Source organism: Penicillium paradoxum (assembly GCF_028828445.1).
Source record: "Penicillium paradoxum strain IBT 22861 chromosome Unknown utg000006l_segment0_segment0, whole genome shotgun sequence".
Taxonomy (NCBI): Eukaryota; Fungi; Ascomycota; class Eurotiomycetes; order Eurotiales; family Aspergillaceae; genus Penicillium; species Penicillium paradoxum.
The window spans coordinates 1934350-1947956 of record NW_026643184.1 but is presented as its reverse complement, the minus strand read 5'-3'; the positions used below and the strand labels follow the sequence as shown (position 1 = coordinate 1947956).

At 48.8% G+C, this 13607-nt stretch overlaps 6 protein-coding genes across 6 annotated transcripts; 4 read left to right on the top strand and 2 right to left on the bottom strand.

Annotated features, from left to right (window-relative positions):
- Nucleotides 1–1740: 1740 nt before the first annotated feature.
- On the top strand, nucleotides 1741–3413 carry N7457_007157 (HMG-box domain-containing protein; the record flags this gene model as incomplete). The annotated part of the gene is made up of 2 exons (XM_057178200.1): nucleotides 1741–1903; nucleotides 2020–3413. 2 exons carry the CDS (start codon nucleotides 1741–1743, stop codon nucleotides 3411–3413), a joined length of 1557 nt encoding a protein of 518 aa, XP_057029944.1.
- A 1506-nt stretch (nucleotides 3414–4919) lies between these two features.
- Nucleotides 4920–5645, top strand: N7457_007156 (putative prefoldin subunit 1; the record flags this gene model as incomplete). The annotated part of the gene is made up of 3 exons (XM_057178199.1): nucleotides 4920–4949; nucleotides 5142–5308; nucleotides 5477–5645. The coding sequence occupies 3 exons, from the start codon at nucleotides 4920–4922 to the stop codon at nucleotides 5643–5645; spliced, it is 366 nt and encodes a 121-aa protein (XP_057029943.1).
- A 2189-nt stretch (nucleotides 5646–7834) lies between these two features.
- Nucleotides 7835–8062, top strand: N7457_007155 (uncharacterized protein; the record flags this gene model as incomplete). The annotated part of the gene is made up of 1 exon (XM_057178198.1): nucleotides 7835–8062. The coding sequence occupies one exon, from the start codon at nucleotides 7835–7837 to the stop codon at nucleotides 8060–8062; it is 228 nt and encodes a 75-aa protein (XP_057029942.1).
- A 1325-nt stretch (nucleotides 8063–9387) lies between these two features.
- Nucleotides 9388–11265, top strand: N7457_007154 (uncharacterized protein; the record flags this gene model as incomplete). Its single annotated transcript, XM_057178197.1, has 3 exons — nucleotides 9388–10866; nucleotides 10925–10990; nucleotides 11056–11265. 3 exons carry the CDS (start codon nucleotides 9388–9390, stop codon nucleotides 11263–11265), a joined length of 1755 nt encoding a protein of 584 aa, XP_057029941.1.
- A 409-nt stretch (nucleotides 11266–11674) lies between these two features.
- Nucleotides 11675–12454, bottom strand: N7457_007153 (Transferase; the record flags this gene model as incomplete). The annotated part of the gene is made up of 1 exon (XM_057178196.1): nucleotides 11675–12454. The coding sequence occupies one exon, from the start codon at nucleotides 12452–12454 to the stop codon at nucleotides 11675–11677; it is 780 nt and encodes a 259-aa protein (XP_057029940.1).
- Nucleotides 12455–12495: 41 nt separating this feature from the next.
- On the bottom strand, nucleotides 12496–13122 carry N7457_007152 (Transferase; the record flags this gene model as incomplete). Its single annotated transcript, XM_057178195.1, has 1 exon — nucleotides 12496–13122. One exon carries the CDS (start codon nucleotides 13120–13122, stop codon nucleotides 12496–12498), a length of 627 nt encoding a protein of 208 aa, XP_057029939.1.
- Nucleotides 13123–13607: the final 485 nt, after the last annotated feature.

The window sequence follows — 13607 nt, the reverse complement described above, 5'->3', positions numbered from 1 at the left end:
TGTCTCCCCGAACCCTCAAGATGTCCCCGTTCGCAATCCCCATTGACTAATGAATTTAGCAACAAGGGAAGAAAGAACTCTCCCCGAGTCCCCGACTCCCCGGATCTCCAGAATCACGAATCAGCGACCACTTCCGATACAGACTCTTGCCGCTTTCTGTGTGGCAATCCATGGTTCAGGATCTGCGCTATCTGAACTTGAATTCAATATCTGGGGGCGAGGGGGCAAAGGGTTCATCTCGTGAGCAATGGAACTGCGGGGAGAGGAGGATGTCTGTCTATCTCGATACTCCGTGCTCCGTGGAGAAAGGCTGTGAGCGGAAGAGACGACTTAGTCGATCGACTAGCGAGGAGTTAAGATTACTGGTGTCATGATTCATGTCACACGGTACATCGAGAGTATTGTGCCTGCCCAGGCCCTCGTTAGTATGGCCGTTAGCATGTCTTGCAGGCTTAGCAGTACCCCACTCAGTGCATCTAGCTCACCGTCCAGTACGGAGTATAGAGCGTGTACCGCGCTTGACAGCAATAAGCTACAGGAGTTCATGCGTTCCCTTCCCATTTCTCTCTAAGCTAGTATCCATCAGGATACCTGCATCATCTGCATGCCTCTCCATGATTGCTTTTTTGGGGGGGGGGGACAAAGTGCCGAGATATAGCGGAATTCCCAAAACATTTGATTGAAAAAAACCAAATTAGATTAATTAAACCCCAATCTGTAAGCAAGCTAAGATCACACTATGGTTCTCCATTTGACATTTGGGGTTCTTACCCTGGACCTGGTTCTCCCCTTTCCATCTGCCATTGGAATCCGGTCTACTACATCCCCGGGTATCGGACGTTGGAAAGTTCCTACAGGCCCATAGTCGCAATGATCTGCCAGAAGTCCCTGCTAGGAGTCCCTGTTAGAAGTCCCTGCTGGGAGTCCCCGCTGAGGCCCATGTGGATTTCCTCAGTGTTCAGTGCACTGTCAATCTTCCGAACCTTCTTCTTTTACGGGCTATTTGCGTCTCGTCCAAATTTGGCACAAAGATGTTTGAAATACTTCATGAAAGGTGCAACAGATCTGCTAGATGGGGTCTGATATGGGCCCTGAAGGGAAATCCAATCAGAAAATAGACCTCTCAGGCCAATGGCAGAGACTTGATCTGACCAAGACAAAGAGGGCACTGCACGAACGCCTCCACCGGATTTAGAGTAGAGGGGAGACATAAAGGGAAAATCCAGAGTAAAATAATAATATGAAATATCGGAATTAAATAAATCGAAAATAGAATAATATGCTAAAAACAATTTAAAAAAAACCAAATAAAACCAACGAGAAATAGATCCACGCCATGCGTATTGTATTCCAGGCCTTCTTCTTGAGTCAGTTTCAGCCTCTCTGTTTGCAACTCTCCCCCTCTACTTCGATTCTATTTAGTTCAGACCCGCCCCATCTTCAATCTTCAAGTCTTTGGCTCTTTTGTCTATCCTTTAATCTATCCGGATCCACTTGATCTTCATATACGTTCCCACTTAGTAACGTCCAATTGGATTGTTGCAGTGTTTGTCTCGTCTTGCATCCGTGTGTGTGAGACCTCTTTCAGGGGACAAGACAGCTGGGTAGGACAGCAGAATATCTTTATTCTACATCTCTTCCACTTCTTTCCTCTTTCTGGAATCCTCTGTTCTTTTATTCTGCTTTCTTGCTTGTAATCAGCATATCTTGGTGTCTACAAGGCCCTAAAAGACTGCAACAATGACCTTGGTGACAAGATCGATTCCCGCTTCGCCTCCCCACACCCCAGACGGACATCCTTTGCCTGAAGAGTCCTTTGAAGACCCTGGAATTTACCAGCCTGTGTACTCCAAGATGTCTCCCCAGGAAATCCACAGTGGCAACCAGCCCCAAGCCATGGCGAGTCTCCTCTCTTCCCACTTCTGCCTGACAATGGTTCTAACCTGTCCCTCAGCACTATGGCTCTCCTCCCTTTTACGCCCCAGTCTATAGTCATAACATGCCAACTCAATCGGTGAGGAGAATCCCTGTGTTGCAATGCCATCATGTGCGAGACTGACCTGGATATGCGGAATCAGATGATGGCGGCATCTAGCTCTAGCTCTCAGGTTACCACACCTCCTTCAACATGTGATGAGGCCCTCATCTCTATGGGCTCCCCTAGCATGTTGTCTTCTTCGCCTTCGCAATCACGGTCTCCACAAAGGAACGGCAAAGCAGCCACGGCAGTCAAACGGCGACAGAGCCGTAACCGGAGAATACTCTCCGATTCGGGTTTCAAGCTTGATGGCCCAATCAGCCAACTCACAGAATCATTCCACACAACCCCAATCAAGGACATGGACGCCTGGGTGGCTCGATCGACTGTTGAGCGACGGGATGAGGTCCGCAAGAAGAATGGGAAGATCTCTCGGCCCATGAACTCCTTCATGCTTTATCGGTCTGCCTATGCCGAACGTACCAAGAGACTAGTGGGGGCAAATAACCACCAGATCGTTTCAAAGATCGCAGGCCAGGGTTGGAAGTTGGAGCCCGCCGACATTCGCAGAAAGTACGAAGATCTGGCAAAGATCGAACGTGATAACCATGCTCGCACACATCCAGACTACAAGTTCTCGCCCAACAAGAATACGGGCTCCAGCCGACGAGACAGTAGCTCACCTTCCGTTCTTCCAGCACATCTCCCAGAGGAAGGCAATTTCTCTGACATGGAAAGTGATTACGGGTCAAATATCTCAGGCATAGGCCCCATGCAATCCTTTGCTCATTCTCGATCCCAAAGCTTCGAGGAGACTTTCTACGGTAGCAGCCGCGATTCCTCACCATTCGGTGGACCTGACTCTATGACACCCGGGTATATTCACTCGTCCTGGCAAAATACGAGCCACCCAAGTGGCGTCCCAGGGGTACAGCCCAGCTCCCTCCAGAACTCCTACACCGAAGACGTATCCTTCCGCCCCGTTAGCCCTACCCACCAGGACATGGGATATGGTTCCTCTCTCGCTGGTCTCCCTGGCGCTGCCCACCACGAGCTGCTGCAGCCGCAACTCGGTCACACATCGCACGGTATGCCCATGCACGACATGGATCCCCGGCTTCTTAGCAACAGTGGCGAGTCTACTGGAGTCGCTGCCATGACCGGTTCCTCCTATTCTTCTACTCCTGGGTCATATTCTACATGGGGCGATGAGACCCACGGTGGATATTTCGCAGTGTCTTCGGGTCCTCCGATGTCTTCTAACACCATTGCCTACCCTCATTCCAACATGACCTCTGCCTACCTCCCGAGCATGCAGAACCTTGAGATTCGGGATCAATGGGACATGTCTCGTCCCGAGAACAACATTGCTGAGGCCACTCCGAGCGAGTTCGATGCGTGGTGCACCCCAGACACCATAAACAACAACTACTAAGCGTCATTATGGGACCAACAATACCCCTGTCCATCTAAAGAGCTTTCAGCAAGATGGCCAGGCGATTGAAAAAAAAAGGGCTGGCCATATTCTTGCTGGTATACTCCTGGTTGAAAATATTTTAACAAGAGCTGGCCATGTCGATAAGCTTTCCAAAACAAAAGCTCAGTGGGAAACTGTGTTTGGGCTTGGGGCGTAAGGCGTCCGGAAACGATCTCTTTGGTTCTATTCTTTTTTCACTTTTCTTAGTATCCTATCGCTTTCCTGGGTATCTGTCTGTACTTTCGTTTAGTTTCCAGACCAATCTGGAACTTTGCTCGACGCTTAGGGTCTTTAGATTTCTGACATTTTCACGCTGGACAATGATGGGCGGATTGCGATCTTTTTTTTCTAATGCGCATTGATTTCAAACCAATTCGAAAATCCACTCCAATCTTTCTCTCACATGCTGTTAAACTATTACATAAAATGATAATTACCGCTCTCCCTTACCCTGGCCTGATTAGTGTCGTTGCAGTGCACGGATCTGTTTATCCCTTTTCCTGTCCCGTCCTGTAAAAGGTAAAGATATCCCCGGACGATCTTAGATCTCATGGCGTCACATCATCTGATATTCTAGTCCGTTTCTATCACATTCTATCACATTCTATCACACCGCTAGTTGCCCGACTCCGACTTGGTCTCCACATGTTGTATGCTCGAAAGCTCTGATGGGTTGGATAACCATCTGCTTCCCCGTGTTTTCGGGCACTGCCTAGCTTAGTTTGCCGGTCATATCCGTTAATCTCTGATAATCAGGACGGAATATATGGATGGACATGCAGATCCTCGTAGAGGGGTTCTCTACTTGGCACAAGCTCCCCGGCTTGATAGCACCTTGTATTAGGTAGACCTAAAAAGCTCTGATGATTCAATTTTATGACCCTAGAACAAGATTACAGAGATTCCTTGAAACTCTCACTAGAAAAACTTGTTTATAATTACATTTCCTGACATTAGTAGCTGGGAACACCCCTAAGTTAGAATGAACTACTCCGTATAGAGACCGTACATTATGAGTGGCTGAAGCCAAGTTTCTGTCTGACATTGCTAGATACACCCAGACAAATGGATCCAGAGCGTCTAGTAAACAATCAATGTGTTGTAAATCCCCCTGACTTTCATCAAACACAGTCTTATTGCCCTTCTCTCGGACTTGATGCATGTCTCGTATACCTCTCGTATCCCCGTAGCCCTAATCTGGGCAATATTCGTTCACCGCCTAATATCACCGACCGCCCTCACCCCGAAGGTCTCGCCGCCAACTGACTGTCTTGATCAAGACATTGCACAGAGACATCGGTGCGAGACAGTTTCAATAAATAAAATTCCGGTCGATCCTCATTCTTCCCGCCTAAACATTGATCCACCTCTCCGGAATCAGCAAAACAATTCCAACCCCGCCCGTCCTCCGCACCCCTCCTACCCCTCAACACCCAAGCTCCGAAAACAACATACACAGCCAAGATGTCGATCCCCAACGAAGCTCTCCAAAAGGTATGTCTTGATTTCAATATTCCAATGTCTTTAGCCGGATACCGCAAGGAGATAGCAAGACAAAACGGTGTACCTTGTCAATCCGGTCTCACTCAGTCTCTTGTCCCTGGTACCTGCTTGGAGATATCATGAATTCAAAAGCTGTATGGTCGTGTTTTGTATATGTAAATACTAATAATTTCTATTCTGCAGCTCCTCCAAGAGATTGAGGCCCGCGCGATTGCCTCGCAGCAGCAGATCAGTATCACCAAAGCTCACATGACGGCCAAGCAGCGCGATATCCGCATGCTTCAGCTTACATCGAAGGAGTTGTCTGACTTGCCCGCTAAGACGAATGTCTATGAGACCGTCGGAAAGATGTAAGCACCCTTGCCTTTCCCTTTCCTGTCTTTTATGTTTTTCCTCTTTTGATTTCCGCTTCCCTGTTTTCGGATTTGCGATTCCGGACGAGTGAGACAGTCGGAGAAACTTTACAGCAGTAACCTTTTTTTTTGTGAAACTGAGACTGATTCATACCCCTGTTTCAGGTTCGTCAACGTTCCCATCGACACAGTCAACAAGCGCCTCACGCGCGAGAACAGCGAGGCCACCGCCGAGATCTCGAACCTCGAGAAGAAGCTGCAATACCACGAGACGACAAACCAAAAAAGTCGGGAGAATCTCGAGCAGATTCTTAAGTCGGGTGGACGGGCGTGAACTAGTTCAAGTGGAACCATGAGTTGAGAAGAAAAAAAACGCGAACGTGATGCGCGCCTATGAGGCGGATCTCCTTGACTGTGGTATGTTTACATCAAGGATTCGGCGATTCTAGTGAATGTGAATCTTAATGGGGAGGAATAGAATGAGCTGGTGTTGCTCTATCTGTTTTCCTTCTGCGTGGACCTGTAACACAGGCCGAGAAACGATCTGGTGAATTGAAGATACCATTGCCTCGAGATTGACGAGTGCTCATGATACATCGCGCCTTGGAGATGCAGGGAGCGTACGAATTGATTCGCCGTCCTATGTCCGGCTGGTCTGGTCGCGTTCTGGCGACTATACATACTTGGGGTGCGGGCTGGTGACTTGGATACCCAGAGTTATTGTTTGCAGAAATACCTTTGTTGAATGAATCTAGCGAGAGAAACGCATGTCATAATAGCCTCTTTGCATAATAAGTCTCCATGTTCTGTGATTTCCCCACTGATGTTGATGTCTAATTTCAGGTATATATGAATCTTTACTGTTGTAGGGCAATAAAACCATTGTAAAAGATAGTCTTGGTTCTCAGATTCAACCCCTCGACTCTGTTCATCATACTCCGTAGTTGCATCTCAAAGAACCATAGTGGGGCCGATACTAGCTCATCACGCTGCAGCTGTCACTAAAAAAGACGCAAGGGTTACCAGATGCGAAGCATGGTTAAATGCACTTCATTCTAGCCATGATCATTACTATGAAACTAACCTACAGAGTCCCAAAACCCTCAGAGATGTTCGTGGTTCACCAAAATCCCAATCTGATAGGGCTGATATGCCAAGGGTGGCCTAACCCAAACTACAGTTCAAAACCTGCATCAGTCCAAAAGCAGACACAGTGCGTCCAGGATATGATAAGCATAAATATCAAAATCAGAAAACATTTTCCACCGGTAAAAAACTGTTGTCAGTTCCAAGGTCTATGTATCATGTACCACCAGACCAACGCCATTGGCGTCATCTCCGTGCCCGGGCTCCATCAACGCCCGCCTTCCCCACTGTGCATATTAACAATGACGTATAGCCTTGCACAACATGACTAGGATTTCTTGGAATTGGGGACTGACGATGCACATGATTTGTGGGAGAATGAGTGATCAATATCTCCGTTGGATCGGGGGGAAAGAGATCCTTGTCGTTATTATCGAAATGACAGGGTTGCCCCGGCTTAGGGCCGCAGAGGGACAAAGTACTTTGTACAGCCACTTCTTTTGATGCCTTTGTTCGACTAAGCTCGTTCGAGTGTACGGGGGAGCTGGGCACGCGATGTCTACATTTGTCAAACCCGAGGTTGGAATAAGCCTAAAGCTTATCTTGAGTGTGCCATGGATTGGATCCAGATTGTTACTGGATTAGAGCTCTGCGGCAACTATAATGAGTCGAAAGGTATTCAATGGATTTTGTCGTGGCGGACTTTGTTGGTGATGCGGTTTATAAAAAGTATTCATTCAGTATGAAGTCAGTTCATGTGCATTTAATGAGATCTACCAGTTATCATGGACCTGCTCATATCACTACATGTATGTATCTGATAAGGTGCAGATCTCGATCTGTGAATGTCATAACCCTCTTCTCTAGCATGGTGTATCAGATGATTACCGATGTGATGTAGAGAGAAGATTGGTAGACAGTCAGCTGCGGAAGTCAGGTGCCATGGGTGATCTCAAGGCAACGTCCGATGGTCTATAGTTAAGTCTCGCATTCGATGGGATCGCGTTCTAGCTCTTGGAAGGTTTCCGCTTTGGTGGTCAACTTTCCACTGCTTTTGATATGGTAAAACTAGGCGAGTACTTTCTATGAAATAGGCCTCACTCAAAGCAGCCTTAATTGAACACTTCTCATGGCGAATTCCTAGTTCGATATTCTTCCTTGCAATACGGCAACACCGGCAATACGGAGTACTAAGGAACATCGTAACTTCCTTCCTCTAATGTCTATCGCAGTCAGGCTGGCTGGTTCATAGGCAGAGCTATTGCTTTAATATCGCGCAGTATATCGATCTTTAATATGGCCTCATACCCTCATAAACCACCGAAATTGAATAGCTCGCATAAGGAAGAATGGGAAGGTTCCCTTGAGATTCGTGAATCCATCTGCGTTATGACTGGAATAGACCACTCATAGTCGGAGAAAATTGTGCCTAGTAATATGCAAGCCCAGTCACATATCCCCAGAACATATCACATTGAGCTAGATAAGCTGACTGGGTCCGACCAAGCGTCTGACACATCCACCGGCGATGCCGAGCGATCCAAAGCTCTCGCCCGTTCCATCTTCATGGACAACTATTTCGTATTAAAGACGGGTGCTACCTCTGATGGAGCCGGCCACCTCAGTTCCTGCACAGGTGTGCATGTCGCGATGGACAATCACTAGGAGTTCCTTGATCATCTGCCATCATGAATCTAGTCCAAGTGACGTGATTACTGTCTTGTTGGTACAGGCTGAGAATTGCTCTGCGCCCACACGCCCACACTTGAAGATCTGTGACTGCAACTGCAATTCCCACAGGCTCGAATGGCTCGGAATAGAGTATTTCTTCAAAGGACATGTAGCTAATACTTGGTCAGGAAGTGATATCCCCACGTGATAAGGCGGACCGGACTGAGATGTACGCCCAGATTACTCCGTACCCCTCCCATGGTTAAGCAAAGCCCCGCTACCGTGGGTCGCAACGGATACTTGTACACCTGTGCCCTGTATACTCCGTATACTCGGTACATCAAACATGAAACATTGCTGCCCGATCCTATCATTGCCAACAGTATCCTTTTTTTAACAGCACATCGGGATGGAACAGGGCAGCCTCAGGAGAAACAGCGCCTAAATGAGTTCAGACCCAAGTTCCAAGTCCAACCAAATGCCCTTCCAAGACGCGCGCCCTAAGTTAACCACAGACTGAGCGCTAGATCGGACCTCGCTATATACTGAGAGTTTCAATAACCGCCTTCAAGATTCAATGGGTGCTTTCGGAATCTTATAGAAAGTCGGTGCGAAGGGTTCTCGCTTGGGACTATTTTTAAGTAGCATGTAATAGGAACATGTTTTCGTGTTTGGGGGTCTATGCAGCTCTCAAGGCCTGAAATACGGTCTAGATGATCTAGTGCTCGCATGTCCAGTTGTCAAGGGCCTAGTTGTTAAGGACGTGAAGATTAATTTCGGAATTGGACTTGAAGTGGGCCCTGATGATGCTGCGTATTACGAGCCTGGGATCAAGGTAAGAGGGAACCTCGGGAGTTATACGGAGTAGAGGTAATCGAGAGGAAAGATAGGAATCAGTATAACCAGTATCAGTGGAATAGGATATAACACTATCAGGTCAAAGGAAATCCCATCGGATCGAGGTCAAAGACGAGTATGCGCCATGAGGCTGAAATACAGTGCTAGTCAAAAGGAATGACGCCCATGACGCCTCAGCTGAATAAATAAAAAGGTACTCCATGGCTGCCCTCTTTTCCTTCTTCTTTCTTTCCAGCCCCTTCCCCCGCTTTGGCTTACGATCTAAGCGCACACTTCTCGAATACGGATCTAGCCTTCTTTTTCTCTGTTCAGCTTATCTTTCTTCTCTTTTCCTCTCTCTTGTTCACATCCTATCATCTGCCATCCGCAGCTGATACAATAAGCCCCGCTCAGGCCCCCCTCTATCAGGGCCCCAATCTATCATTCACGCCCCGCATATTCCTTTTCGCAACCCCGCCAACATGCCTGCCCACGCAATGTTTGACGGTGGCTTCGACTCGGACGACTCCGAGTTCTCTGAGACCGATGTCTCCCTCCGCCGAGCAGGCCACCGGACCCATATCCACCAGCGCTCCGTCTCGCGGCACCGCCGCCCGGAACCAAGAGTGTTCCTAGAGCCCGTGCAGAACCGCATCCACCGGTCGGCCTCAACTGGCAGCCGACGCCGCGAGCGTGAGCCACCCGCGCCAGCAGTGATGATCTTCAACGAACAAGGCCAGCGATCGGAGAACCGCTCGGAGAACAAGCCCTCTACCCGAAAAGTGAGCCATAATCTCACCGAGCAACACGACCACAGACACAACCACTTCGAGGATATACCCGACACATTGCCTGTCCCGGCCCGCCGCCAGCGGGCCGCCAGCAGTGTCTCGCGTGACCACTCCCCCTTCGGCCGTGACCAGGAACTCGTCATGGGCCAGCATCTGCTGGAGCACACCAATATCCGACAGGATATGGATATCTGGAAACACCAGATGGAGATCGAGCGGCTGGAGCGGGAGCTGCAGAAGACTCGTGAGAAGACGAGGGCTCGCGACCGCCATAACCATGAGCAGAAACAGGCTGTCGAGAAACAGGCTGTCGAGAAACAGGTTGTCGAGAAGCAGGTTATCTTGGATCGACATGATCCACATGAGTCACGGTGGATGAGAGAGGAGGCCGAGCTCTATGAGGAGGAGCTTGCTGAGCGGTTGCGCAGACTGCAGCGGTATGAGCGCAAGCATCAGTCTGAAGAAGAGGAACGCAAGGCCGAGGAGCGGTATCAGCTCAGGAAACTTGCGGCAGATAAGAGGGCTGCTGAAGAAGAAAAAGAGGTTGAGCATAAGCTCCAGGAGGAGAGACTGAAAGACATCGCACGCAAGCAAGATGAATTGAGCCAGAGAGAGACGCTTATGCGAGAGGAGAGATGGAAGGAAATCGCACGCCAGCAAGATGAAAAGAGCCAGAGAGAGATGCTTGTGCGAGAGGAGAAATGGAAGGAGCTGGCCAGAGTCACAGAAGAGCAAGAGGAGAGAGCTAAGCTCGTGCGAGAGGAGAAGTGGAAAGAACTTGCCCGAGTGAAAGAGGAAGAGGAGGCGTTAGAGAAGATTAGACAGCAGATTCGAGACGAAGATATGCGGAAGGAAAGAGAGGCTGAGGAGAAGAGGAAGAAGGAACAGGCTATGAAGGCGGCTGCTGTTGAGGAGTGGAAGCAAGAGCAAGAGCGAATGAAGCAGAGAATGGCAGAAGAGGCGATGCGGAAAGCAAGGGAGTTCCGCGAGCATCTTCGCAGCATCGGTTATACCGAGGAGGAGATTGATGCTATCATTCACAAGAAGAAGAAGGAGGAGAAGAAGGATGAGAAGAAGAAAGAGGAGAAGAAGGAAGAGAAGAAGGAAGAGAAGAAGAAGGAGGAGAAGAAAGAGGAGAAGAAGGAAGAGCTCAAGGTGACATGGATCAAGGTATGTCTACTCTCTTTGAGGACTTTGTATCCTTGGATTTTAACTGACAGCGTGCCAGGTGCATCACAAGCATTTGCTGCCAGAAACCTTGATGGCATACAATCTGCCTTGGGACTGGGATGAGGTAAGAACTACAACAGCCTGGAAGATATCCCTGGTCAGTGACTAACAGATTCCAATTTTATACAGTACGATCCCAACTACATCATTATCAAAAAATGGATCACCGTGGACACCCAAGAAGAGCTGTTTGCCCACACCCGACGTTTACGCGAGAACAAGATCCTCGCGGAACATTCTCACTCGATGACCGAACTAAGAGTGAATGACCGCAATAAGGACAGGATGTTCCTCGTCCGGAAGAAAGCCCCTAGAGACCGAGTGCGCATCTTTTCATAAACATTCTGTCCTAGCTGCCTTGGAATGATCGATGCTCAGACAAGAGATTCGGGATTGCGTACCTGTGTTACTTCAACGTCGTTATTGCGTTGTGCGGTGTGACTTAGTCTGATTTGACTGTCCCTTGTTGGCATTGTGTTGTATCATGCTGTGTTGGGATTTGTTTTCTTGCCCTTTTTATATATCACAGAGTATGTGGCACAGTAACGCGATATGATTTTACGACCTCATTTTTGTTCTACTTCTACCTCTTATTCTCTCTCCTACTATGCCAATTGTATCAATCACTAGCTTATGACACATATCCAATTCACGTTATAAGCCTTCATAGGTGCAAATTTTTCCCAATAGCCAGCTTTGGGGGATATGAAAACCCCGAGAAATTGCCCCGTTCGTAGTGACTACACCACTAGTGATCTTGCGCATCGATGGCATCGACACCACGGTATTCAAAGTACTTGGTCCACTCTGGATCCTCAATCAGAGCCTGCTTCAGACTGGTCTCATAAGAGATCGAAAACTCAGGGCCTTCATCTGATTCAGGAGACAGGTCTCGCGACGGATAGATGATAGTGACGCCCGGAGTCAATCGGTCGATGAGATGCCGATACGCAAAGGGTTTTGCAAAACCAAAATCAGTGCCTGTAAGATTGGCGTCGCGATGATCTGTTAAGAGAAGCGTCATGGGCGGATAGGAGTCAATGCGAATGTTCAGCGCTGTCTTGTCACGCACTGTGGCTACTACATCTAGGATTTCATCTAGGGCCTCCTGTGTCATGCTGTTGGTCAGCTGGCGGATATAAGAAGCTATCTCTGATAGCGACCACTCGGAAATGACCTCCGCTGCTGTAGGTGCCGTGACTGGGGCAGCATACGATCTAGCTCCAGTCACTACGTTACCCTGGATCCGTGCCGGTACCTTGGGGCTGTGCATTCGTCGCCGCATATCAATGGCTTCCATCCAGAATAAGGGGGCGGATAGATCTGGCTTGAAAGTAGGGGCTCGAAGTCGGGAGATGGTGCGCCATATGAAGGCGGAGAACGCGTCGTATGTGGAGATCCAGGACCCATCTGTCGGTGTCGCGAGGGTCTTTAGCTCCGCTGCTTTGCTCTTGGGTAGGTGGAAGAGCAGCATTTCGGATGTGATATGGTCAGGGTGACGCTCAGGCGGAGGTGGGCCATCGATCATGGAATCTTCAGGCAAAGCGGGCTTTGTGAAACGTGATAGATCTAGACAGGCAGGGTCCCAGGGGGGGGGAAAGGTGTCTCGTTGACACTCGCGTAGCAGTTTTCTGCTAGCTGGTGGACTAGCCCGGCCCATCCCATAACATCATTGGAGTAGTGGTGATGGTGCATGATGAATACCAGCCCACCCCGAATGAAATTGGCTTTATAGGCCGCAATCACGGGGCTACTGTCAGGGTGAGCCTCTGGTTTCTCGCCGTATGTCATCGGAGGAACACTCCAGCGGTTGAGATCACCTAGTACCGAAGTACAGAAATTGCCCTCGGCAATCTCATCAAAGGATGGGTAGACATCGATGTCTTCTGGACAATCCAACCATTGAACCACGAAGAGTACAGTGCTGTCTTTCTTCTTGACAAACGAATGGCCGCCGGAGGGGTCTTTCTCGATGGTACCGCAGATATGTCGAATTTGGCTCAGCGTACGCTCAAGACCGGTCTTCAGCACATCGGCAACTCGAGGTTTGTCCGTATCATCCACTCGAAAGAAGAGGGCATAGTTGTTGTAGGTACAAGCGGTCAAATAGTCGAGGGTTGAGACTTTGAAACGCTCCTCCTCTGGATCATTTTCCCAACCGAAAGGGTGAAGATAAAAATCGTCTTGCTTAGGCATAGGGACTGAGTAACAACGATGTCCACAGGGAGACTAAAAGAAGGGGAGTTTGGAATTGGTGTACATGCAGCTCTAGGCTTTATAGGGTCTTGCGATCCCCCGACGGCAATTACCTCTTCTTATATGAACATTAAAGATCGACAACGCACAATAGGCACGGACTGTTAGAGGAAGCACCGGAGACTTGTGGGGATTCTGACACTTGCAGGGATTTATTCATGACTATAACTTCCCGTGTCTTACCTCTTTAAGCGATTCACATGAAGCGATAAATCTCCTAATGGCAGGTAGACGCTCCGTGGCAGTGGAGATACTCGCGGCCTCATCGGTGTTAAGGATCTAGGAAGTTCAGGAGTTCTAGTTTCGATTTAATCAAGTTGAGATTTCAGGTTTCCTATCGCTCAAGTGCTGTGAGTCTACTGGGGTTGCAAGCCCTCCACGCCGAGCCCACAGTAAGCAAGGCTGAGCCTGTGCTGAGGTATACC